The 10,616-nt window shown below is 40.2% G+C and overlaps 1 protein-coding gene across 1 annotated transcript in view; it reads left to right on the top strand.

Annotated features, from left to right (window-relative positions):
* The first annotated feature begins 1,157 nt into the window (after nucleotides 1–1,157).
* The window catches only part of FNBP1L (formin binding protein 1 like), a 63,336-nt gene continuing 53,877 nt past the window's right edge, over nucleotides 1,158–10,616 (top strand). Inside the window, exons 1-2 of the mRNA XM_027770625.1 lie at nucleotides 1,158–1,166; nucleotides 5,955–6,070. Coding sequence (XP_027626426.1) covers nucleotides 1,158–1,166; nucleotides 5,955–6,070 — 125 coding nt within the window. The remainder of the gene's footprint in view (nucleotides 1,167–5,954; nucleotides 6,071–10,616) is intronic.

The raw sequence follows: 10,616 nt of genomic DNA, 5'->3' as shown, positions 1-10,616 counted from the left end.
ATCAACATTAACAATTAAGAATTGTTTTCATATGCATAATTCCCTGACTTATCACTTAGTGATTTTTTGACTCTACAATTATCGTGGGTATTAAATGCATTTTAACTTACAGTTTCAACTTGTAATGGGTTTATTGGGACGTACCTCCTCATAAGTCAAGCAGCATTTATATATAATTTTTATTGTCAATTTAAAAATTTTAAAAATTATATAAAGTTATATCCAGATAGATTTTATAGCTTGTAACTTCATTTTCAGTAACTGAAAAATGAACTCTAACCATACTTTCTCAATATTCTGATTAAATGAGCTTTTGTGTACTTGGTATTATAACAATGAGCTTTAGTGTATTTATTATTGTAACAAACTCTAAAAATGCCATTTGGAGAATAAAAACGTAGTTAGAATCCTAGTGTAATCCAGTGGAATTACAGCATGAAAGATTTTGAATACTAGAGAAATCAGGAATCACATTAAATTTGTTTATTTGCTAGAGAACGTATGTGTTTGCCAGAGAGAGAGAGAGTGAGTGAGAGAGAACACATCCTCTCCCTCCAGCCCCTATAGAGCATGGTGATGGTCTTCCAGATCTCCATTTTGTCAGGACTTTGGGTGCACACACATGGACCAGCATGTTTTTCAAGTCTCTGGAGTTAGGATTTGAACTTCCTGGTTGGTCATGTGGGATCTAGCTCCCCTAACCACTGCATAATATTATCAAATCCTTTAGCAGATTTGATTTTTCTTTGTGAATCCTGAAAGAGCTGGAAATAGATGTAGGACTGTATGTAAATTTGGAGGAATGTATTCTTAATTTAATTTGGGAGGTGATAAATAGAAAACTGGAATTCTGTATGGGTACTAGAGATGGGAGAGAGAACAATAGCAGCAAAAAGACTTTATCAGTAGGTTAGGAATGACTTGATATAGATTAGATAAAGGGTAGAACATTATTTGAAGCAGGGTCTTCAAAGAAGAGCACACTAGATCCAGTGAGACAAGGAGCAAAGATCAGAGATATTAGAACTTAATATATGTTATCTAAAAAAGAAGAAAAAAAAAGGAAAAGAAAAAAGTGTGACACTTAACTGGTAATTAAAATATGAAGTGACCCTAGTATATTGTCTTGGACTTAAATAGTTTTCTATAAAGAAACCATGGATCAGGTCAGCAGGTGCCGTGGAGGTTAAGGTGGCTGGATCCCACATGGCCCACTCCACAGTTCGAGTTCTAGACCTGGCTACTTGAAAAGCACTCTGGGTGTGTGTACATGTGTGTCCAAAATCCCGAGAGGAGAATGGAAGAAAAGGGATTGTGATATGGCCATCCTACTTGGGAGGTTATCCCCCTCCATCACCACAAGCACACATGCTGTATAGCAAAAACGAAAAGAAACTATGGATTAGGGACAGGTAGTCGTATAATGGTAAAGCAATGCCATAAGAGACTTACCTATGCTGGAAGGTTTAAGGGTCACACCTGGAGGCCTTGTGTATGCCAGGCATATGTGTGTGCCCATGATCTGAAGCTGACTGCGGGACAGATCACAGTGGAAAGACCCTGTTTTGGGTGCCTTCTTATTCTCTCTCCTCCCTCTCATTGAAGAAAGAAAGGAAGGAAGGAATATGTGGATTAAATATAAACATTGTAATGTAAGCAGAGGCAAATGATAAAAAATGGCCAGGCTGATGCTTCTCATCTTAATCTGAGGAAAAAATGCAAGACTTATTAACAAAGAAAAGAAATATAACAGCAATGGTGATGGTGGGGGGAAGGCTTCAGAAGTTCATGGAAAATGTGTATTATGAAAAATCTGCATGGATTTCAAGTTTTTTTATTTTGATTTTTATTGTTGCTATAGAGAGAGAGAGAAAGAGAGAGGGGAAGTGAGAAATCCTTATCCTCTCCCCAACAGGGTGGATGGCCACTCCACTTCTTCACTGTCCTCTTGGGATTTGGGGCATGCACACACACATGCCTGGTGTGATTCTCAAGCTGTGGATCCAGTACTGGAACCATGAAAATGGACATGTTGGGATCCAGTGCCTTAACTTCCATGCCACCTGCTGACCTAGATTTAAAAATTTTTTTTTTCTTTTTTAGAGAGGTTTTTTTTGCGATATGGCACGCGCGCTCGCCAGAAAGATGGAGAGAGACAGGAAGTGAGAAATCACCCCCCAGAGGGGATGGTCACTCTGCAGTCCCTTCTCCTCTCGGGATCTTGGGCACGCACGCACATGTGCATGGCATGAGTTTAAGCCACCCGGTCTGGGACTCCAACCGCAGTCCGCTACATGGGAGTTCAGCGACATAGCCATTATGCTAACTAAAATCCCCAGATTTTAAAATTTTTTGGCACCAAAGTAAGTTTATATTCACATTAGATTTTTCCACAAACTTAAAAAAAATCCCCTTGTTGGGCTAGCCAAGGTGGCATGGTAGTTGAAACAGCTGGATTCCACATGGCCAACTGTATTGGTTTGAGTCCTGAACCCAGTGGCTTGAAAAATATGGCAGACACATCTGCATGCATGCCCAAAAAATCCTGTGAGGAGAATGGAGAAGGGATTTTGGCGTGGTTATCCTCCCTCCCTACCTCCCCATGGGGGGCAGTGTTTTCTTACTTTTTCTCTCTGATAAGCATATATGCACTATACAGCAAAAGCAAAAGAAAAAAATCCCCTCCTGTAATCATGTAGACTAGAGGTGGCCTCTCCCTAGAAATTATTGAGATGATTATATGAAATATAGGCATTGATCTGCTACTGTTAGTAATGAAGCTTGCAAGCCCTGAGTGTATTTTGTGCCTTGTAATATCAGATAATGTGAAGCCATCATATTTAGCCATAATTTAAAAAGTAAGAATCCAAACTGTGATGTTTGTGATTTTTTAAGTGATGTTAAAGGTCATGTGATAACCAGCAAGAACTATACTAAATTTTATGGAATTTATTGATACATATTTAGAAGCATCTTTTTAAAAATTGTGGTAAATGTGGGTAACAAAATTTCTCGTTTTTGCCATTTTAAGTACAGTTCAGTGGCATTAAGTATGTTCATATTGTTGCACAGTCATTGCCAGCATCGTTTGGAACTTTTTCCTATTTTCAAACTGAAACTCTGTACCCATTAAACAATAACTTCTTATCCCCCATTAAACAATAACTTGTCATCCTCTTCCCTCAGTTTCTGCAACCGTTATATTTCCTTCATTATACTCATTGAGATGTGCCAGTCATCAGTGACAATATATTGGATTCCATTTATATGAAATTTACCAGGATAGGCAAATCTGTAGAGAGACAGATTAGTGGTTTCCTATTGTTGGGGGAGAGGGAAAATAAGGAGTGACTCCTAATGGGTACCTACTGGGTTTCTTTAGGGATGATGAAAAGTCACACAGTAAAAAGATGAGTGGTTGTAGGGGAGAAGTGAATGACTGGTGAAGCACGGGATTTTTAGAGGAGGTGGCAGGGGAAGTAATCTTTTTGGATGTAGTAAGATATACGTAATACAAAATTTACCATCTTAGCCATTTTTTTATTGTAAAAAATTTTATTTCTTTATTTTTTGAGAGATTTTTGCTATAGGGCGTGTGCACTCACTGGAGAGAGAGAGAGAGAGAGAGAGAGAGAGAGAGAGAGAGAGAGAGAGAGAGAGAGAGAGAGAGAGAGAGAGAGAGAGAGAGAGAAAGAGAAAGAGAAACAGGAGGTGAGAAATCACTCCCCAATGATTGGCCATGCCGCAATCCCTTATCCTCCGTTCTCTCAGGATTTTGGGCATGCACACGCACAAGCACCCGGCGTGAGTTTAAGCCACCAGTTCTGGGACTTGAACTGTGGTCTACTACGTGGGAGTCCAGCGACATAGCCTTTACGCCAACTGCTAGTCCCTATCTTAGCCATTTTTAAGTGTACAGTTAGTTCAGTGCTATTAAGAATATTCATATTGTTTTCTATCACCAACATCCATCTCCAGAAATCTTCATCTTGCAAAACTGAAATACTACACCCCTTAAATAATAACTTCACACCCTCCACAACTGCCATTCTACTACTCTCTGATTTTTACTGATGTTGGTACTATATGTAAGTAGAACCATACAATATTTGTCCTTTTGTGACTGGTTTATTTCACTTAGCGTAATGTCCTCAAGGATGTCCATGTTTTGTAGCGTGTGTCAGAATTTATCTCCTTTTTAAGGTCTGTTCTGTGTATAAACTACATTTTCTTTATCCCGTTGCTTCTGCTTTTAGAATTTTTTTTCTCCTTTTTAAGTTTATTTTATTGGGGGGGAGAAAAGGGGAGAAGGAAAGGAAGAAGTGATCGGCACACCCTACAGGGTCTCCTCATGCCTCCAGCTCTACCCAAGGCTTCCCCCAGCCCTCCAGTAGACAACTGGGCATGTGTGCACCTGAAATGTTTCAGGTCAGATGGGGATCTGTATCCTACGAAGCCTTGTAAATATGATAAAGAATGTAGATGAGCAGTCATATGACATACAGTACATTACTGTTAACTGTATTCACCCTCCTATATTTTACAGCACTGGAAATTCTTCCTTTTATCTATAATTTTTATGTCCATTAAATAACATGACTGTCTTCTCCCTGCCTCCCCTCCCCCAGCTTCCCAGCCTCTAGTAGTCATTCTTCCCCTTTATTTCTATGAGGTCATTTTTGCAATTGATTAGGATTTCTTTCCTCTCTCCATTCTCCCCTCCCTTCCCTCTCCAACTGCCCCCACCCCATTTCCTAGGGCATGTGTGCTTTCTAGAGGGTAAACAGACCTAGAGAGCGAGAAAGCATTCCCCAGTGGGCTGTGGTCATGCCACAATCCCTTCTGTATCCTGTTGAGATTTTGGACATGCATGCACAACTACGTGGTGTGTTTTCAGCTATCAGGGTAAGGATTCGAATTGCACTTGGCCATGTGGGATCTGACTCTCTTAACCACTAGCCTTCAGCACCAGCCCTGGAGATTATTCTTGAAGGAAAATGATGGTTTTCCTGAGAACAGGTCGAAGAGAATAATATATTTGAGGACTGAAAGAGCTTTACAGGACAATGACACTGTTATAATGTGTCATGTTTACTTCCATTTTAAGATGGGAAGAAGTTCAAAGAGCCTTGATAACTTTCCAAACATCTAGTCAATGGCAGATCAAACTCAGATACATTTGACTTTATTCAGCTAAACAGTTCCTTATTCAGTGCCTGCTGTGATGCCAGGCTTGGTGCTTTCAGGCCTGGGTAGTTCCCAGTTGAATAATACATGGCGGGATCAGCAGTTAGTGTAATGGCTATGTCGCTGGTCTCCCATGTAGTCTACCGTGGTTCAAGTCCTGGACCCAGTGGCTTAAACTCACATCAGGCGTGTGTGTGTGTGTGTGCTCAAGATCCCGAGAGGAGAATGGAGGAGAAGGGATTGCTGTGTGGCCATCCCCCCTGGGGGATGATTTCTCGCTTTCTATCTCTCTGTCTCTCTCTGTCTTTCTGGTGAACTCAGGCGCCCTGTAGCAGAAAAAACCAAAAACCAAAAACCAAACAAACAAAAACATGGCAAGTGAATAAGATGGTAATTTTAGGGAAACTTGAGGACCTAGAGAGAGACTATTTATAGTCTGAGAGTTAAGACCATTTTCTGGAGGACATAATGCCTGAGCTGAAACTCAAAGGGAGGTAAGAGTTCATTTCAAGAAGGTTGGACTAGAGAAGGATGTTGCAACCAGGGGGAACCATGTGTGAAGGCATTCAGGCATAAAGTAACATGATTTATGCTTAGTAACCTATTTCTAGGTCTTAAGAGCCAGGTGGGTGGAGACCAGCAGAAGTGCCTATGTCTGTCTTTCTATAGAATACCTCACTGCTTTTTTGTATAAATATCAGAAACTGGGTAAAATATTTGTGGATAAAATTTTAGACTTTCAGTGTGTTTTTACCTTTCTTTTCTAGGATCAGTTCGACAGCTTAGACAAACATACACAATGGGGAATTGACTTCTTGGAAAGATATGCCAAATTTGTTAAAGAGAGGATAGAAATTGAACAGAACTATGCGAAACAACTGAGGTAAGTTAAAGTTATTTTTTTTTTTTCCAATTCTTACAATACTTTAGGCTAACAGATTGAACCACTGGAACTACTGTTCAATTCTTAGAAAAGAAATGACATGTTCTAACAGCTAAATGTTAGATAAATGTGATATTCCTTTTCTTTTTCTTTTTTTTGAGAAAGATTTTTGCTATAGGGCACATGTGCGTGCCAGAAAGAGAGAATGACAGAGTGTGGGAAATCAACCCCAGTGGGGATGGCCATGTCATAATCCCTTCTCCTCCATTTTCCTCTTGGGATTTTGGTCACGCACACACATGCGCCGAGTGTGAGTTTTAAGCCTCCGGGTCTGGTACTTGAACTGTGGTCGACTATGTAGGAGTTCAGCAACATAACCAGTATGCCATGTGCTGGACCCAGGTAAATGTGATATTTCTGAGATTTATTTTTGTTGTCTATCACACTTAGATTGAGTTAGATAATTTATTAAGGGGAAAAACAAAATGCTGAGCCAGCAGGTGATGAGTGGTTAAGGTGCTAGACTCCCATATGGCCAGCCATGGTTCAAGTCCTGGACCTAGTGGCTTGACAGTCATGCTGGACATGTGTGTGTGTGCCCAGAATCCCAGGATGAGGATGAAGGAGAAGGGATTGTGGCATGGTCATCTCTCCTAGGAGGTGATTTTTCACTTTCCCTTTCACTGTCTCTCGCTGTCTAGTATGTGTACCTTATGACAAAACTTTTTTAAAAAATCATATGCTAAGATGGCTAAAATCTAGTCCAATAGAATATTTTGAAAGAAACACTACTTTTACATAAATTTTATTGTGATATAATTTTGTAATTGTTCTGTTTTCTATACACAGACATACACACTTACGTACATTTATTTTTTTCTTTCATGAATGAGAGAGACAGAAAATCAGAGGAGAGAGGCACCCCTAATAGTGTCCAACCCCCTGCTTCAGGTAGATCAAGGATGCATGTGTGCTTGGCATGTTCAAGGAACTCTCTGGAAGCAAACTCAGAACCTTTTCATGTGGTTCAGCCTCGCAGAGCATTGTATTAATGCTGTGCCATTGCCTGGCCCCTAACTGTTCTGTTTACTTATTTTTTGTTACTGATCTCATCCTGTACCTAATTTATAAAATAAACTTGATCGTGTATTTGTATGTATAGGAAAAAATGTGGTATGTAGAAAGTTTAGTACTATCCTCAGTTTCAGACATTCATTGGGATCTTGGAATGAATCCCTCAAGAGTGCAGGGAGCTGCTGCATTTTGATTAGAGGATCCGATATCTCCAGGCTCTCTCTCTTGGCTCTGTTTCCCCTTTTTCTCAGGTTCTATTCAGTACCACCCTTTCCATTGCTTTACCTACAGATTTCTTATCTTTTTACCTCCACATCCTGGTGAACAGTTTTGATCTTCTCTGCTATATCTTTTGGAGAGGAGTTAGGAAGGAAAAGGGAGAGAGAGAAGGATGTAAAAGAAAGGAAAAGAGTATGAAGGAAGGGAGAGCAAGCTTGTACTAGTTCTTTTCTCCAGAAATCCTAGCAAAGATCTCCTTTTATCATCCTCACACTTGGTTAGGTCAGGTTTATCCTGAATGGTTCACTAAAGCAGTAATATTGAATTGATTTATCCCTAATGCTAGGGGAAGGATGTTACTCAAAATAAATTTAGGGTAGATATTTGGGTTTTTTGTTTGTTTTTAGATGTTTTTTCCCCATAGAATGTATGTACTCTTTGGAAACAGGGACAGAGAGAGAGGGAAAGTGAAAAATACCCACAAATGGGGATGGCCATGCCATAGTCTCTTCTTTTCCATTCTCCTCTTGGAATTTTGGGCAGACCCACATAATCCTGGCATGTTTTTCAGACCCTTGGGCCTGGGACTCAAACCATGGAAATGTGTACTACATTAGTCCATGCAGCCAACTGACTGTACCTGTATCTACTCAGTACCATGAATAGATCTTTTATATATATATATAAAATATATATATTTTCTTCTTTTACTTTTAAAGATTTATTTAAACTTTTCCATGAGAGAGAGAGAAAGGCATCCCCAACAGAGTCTTCACCCCATGATCCCCACCAGCCTTAGCCAGCAAGGATTGGGGGCAGGTGCCTGTGTGCGCATGCATCCAGTGTGCATAGGGAGACCTCAGGAGGTGAACCTGGAACTTTCCTATGTGGCCCCAGCATTGCAGGATGCTTTTTTTTTTTTTTTTTTGAGAGAGTTTTTTGCGATAGGGCACGTGCGCTCGTGATAGAGACATAGAAACAGGAAGTGAGAAATCACTCCCCAGGGGATGGCCATGCCGCAATCCCTTCTCCTCCATTCTCCTCTTAGGATCTTGGACATGCATGCACACGCGCCCAGCATGAGTTTAAGCCACCGAGTCTGGGACTCAAACTGCGGTCGGTTACATGGGAGTTCAGCGACACAGCCATTATGCTAACTGCTGGTTTCTTTTCTTTTTTTTTTTTTAAGAGGTTTTTGCTATAGGGTGTGTGCGCTCACCAGAGAGACAAAGAGACAGAAGACAAGAAATCACCCGTTCCCCCCCCAACCCCTACCCCTCACCACCACCAGGAGGGGATGGCCAAGCCACAATCCCTTCTCCTCCATTCTCCTTTTGGGATCTTGGGCATGCATGCACATGTGCCTGGTGTGAGTTGAAGCTACCGGGTCCAGGACACATACTGCAGTCAACTACATGGGAGTCCAGCAACATGGCCATTATGCCATCTGCTGGTCCTCCGGTATTCTCATTTCTAAACTCTTCTGCAGAAAAACACAAGTGTGCAGTCTAAAAGTACCTGTTAGTAAAAGAATAATGAAAAATACTGTGGTATATGCAATTAAGGAATTCAAGTATACCAGCATACTTGAACTTTAAAGGCTCTTTTATGTAAAAAGCAAGTTGAAGAACTTAATTCTTAGTAAGATTTCTCCGTTGCTTACTTTATCTTATTTATATATGCAATTATGGGTAAAATATATATATATTCTGAAGAGGTCTAGAAGGATACATCCCAAATTATTTTAGTTGCTACCCCTTCAAAATGGGAGTTTGTGGTAATAAAGGAATGAATTACTTCATATACTTTTTTTAGAGAGATTTTTGCTTTAGGGTGTGTGCGCTCCCTGGAGAGAGACAGACAGACAGACAGACAGAAAGCAGAAAATTACCCTCCCCCCAGAGGGGATTGTCACACCACAATCCTTTCTCCATAATTCTTTTGGGATTTTGGGCATGCAATTAACATATGCCCGGCATGAGTTTCAAGCCACCGGGTCCAGGACTCAAACTGTAGTGGACTACGTGGGAGTTCAGCAACATAACCATTATGCCATCTGCTGGTCCCCATCATACACTTTTGTACTGTTGAATATTTTTAAAAAAATAATTATTTATTTTATTTTTTATTTATTCATTGATTTTTTAATTTGACCAGAGAGAGACAGGGTGAGAGTGGGAGAGAGGAAGTGAGAAAGCAAGCCACCAGGTCCAGGACTTGAACCCTGGTCGGCCATGTGGGAATGTCCATTGCCTTAATCACCACGCCACCTGCTGGTCCCTGTACTGTTGAATATTTTCAATGATTATGTATTTTGCTTTTGTAATGCTTACAAAGATGATGTATAATTTTCAAGAGTCTTATCACAAATTATAATTAAAACATAATTGAGGGACCAGCAGACGGCATAATGATTATGTCACTAGACTTCCAGATGCCTGACCGTAGTTTGATTCCTGGACCTGGCAGCTTGAAACTTACGTTGGGTGCCTATGCGTGCATGCTCAAAGTCCTAAGAGGAGAATAGAGAAGGGATTGTGGCGTGGCCATCCCTCTCAGGGGTGATTTCTTACTTTCTGTCTCTTTGGTGAGTGCATATATCCTGTAACAAAAATCTCTCCTTAAAAAAAAATGGATACAACTTCAGCAATATGGGATATTTAATTGCCCAGGAGGACTTAGACCTCTTAGGTTTATTATGGATGACCAGTATTTTGCTAGAGCAACAGGACTTGTCTAGTCAGATGGCAGACTTACTTGCCCATATCTGTTCCAAGACTGATAATAATCATTACAGTTTTCACTTACTTGCAAAAAAGGAATAGCATTATACCTAAAGCAAGGGTGGTTAGAATCCACAATTATATGATATAAAAAGTAGAATTTTATAGTGAAAAAGTGGGTTTATTATGTATAGAGACCAGTTTAGATCAGTGATTTGCATCTTTTTCTTTTTTTCTTTATGAAAAAGAGAAAGAGAAACAGAGATAGGTATTTCTGACTTTTCCTGGGTGTTGATCTACCTGCTTCAGCCTATTAGGATTATAGTTGCGGGCATCTGCACCTGACTTGTTTAGGTTGGTTCAAGAACTGAACATGGTACTATTTGCACCATCAACAGCTGGGCCAGTGATTTGCACCTTTTAAGGAATGCAGCACGCTTAAGAAATTTGACACATTTCCATCCTAACAATGGCTGCCATAATAGTGGTTCTCTTTTTTTTTTTTTTTTTTTTTTTTTGAGGGGTTTTTT

Source organism: Tupaia chinensis, unplaced genomic scaffold, assembly GCF_000334495.1.
Source record: "Tupaia chinensis unplaced genomic scaffold, TupChi_1.0 Scaffold000023_1, whole genome shotgun sequence".
NCBI lineage: Eukaryota > Metazoa > Chordata > Mammalia > Scandentia > Tupaiidae > Tupaia > Tupaia belangeri.
The sequence above is the reverse complement of the archived record's forward strand: the minus strand, read 5'-3'. Positions and strand labels throughout refer to the sequence as shown.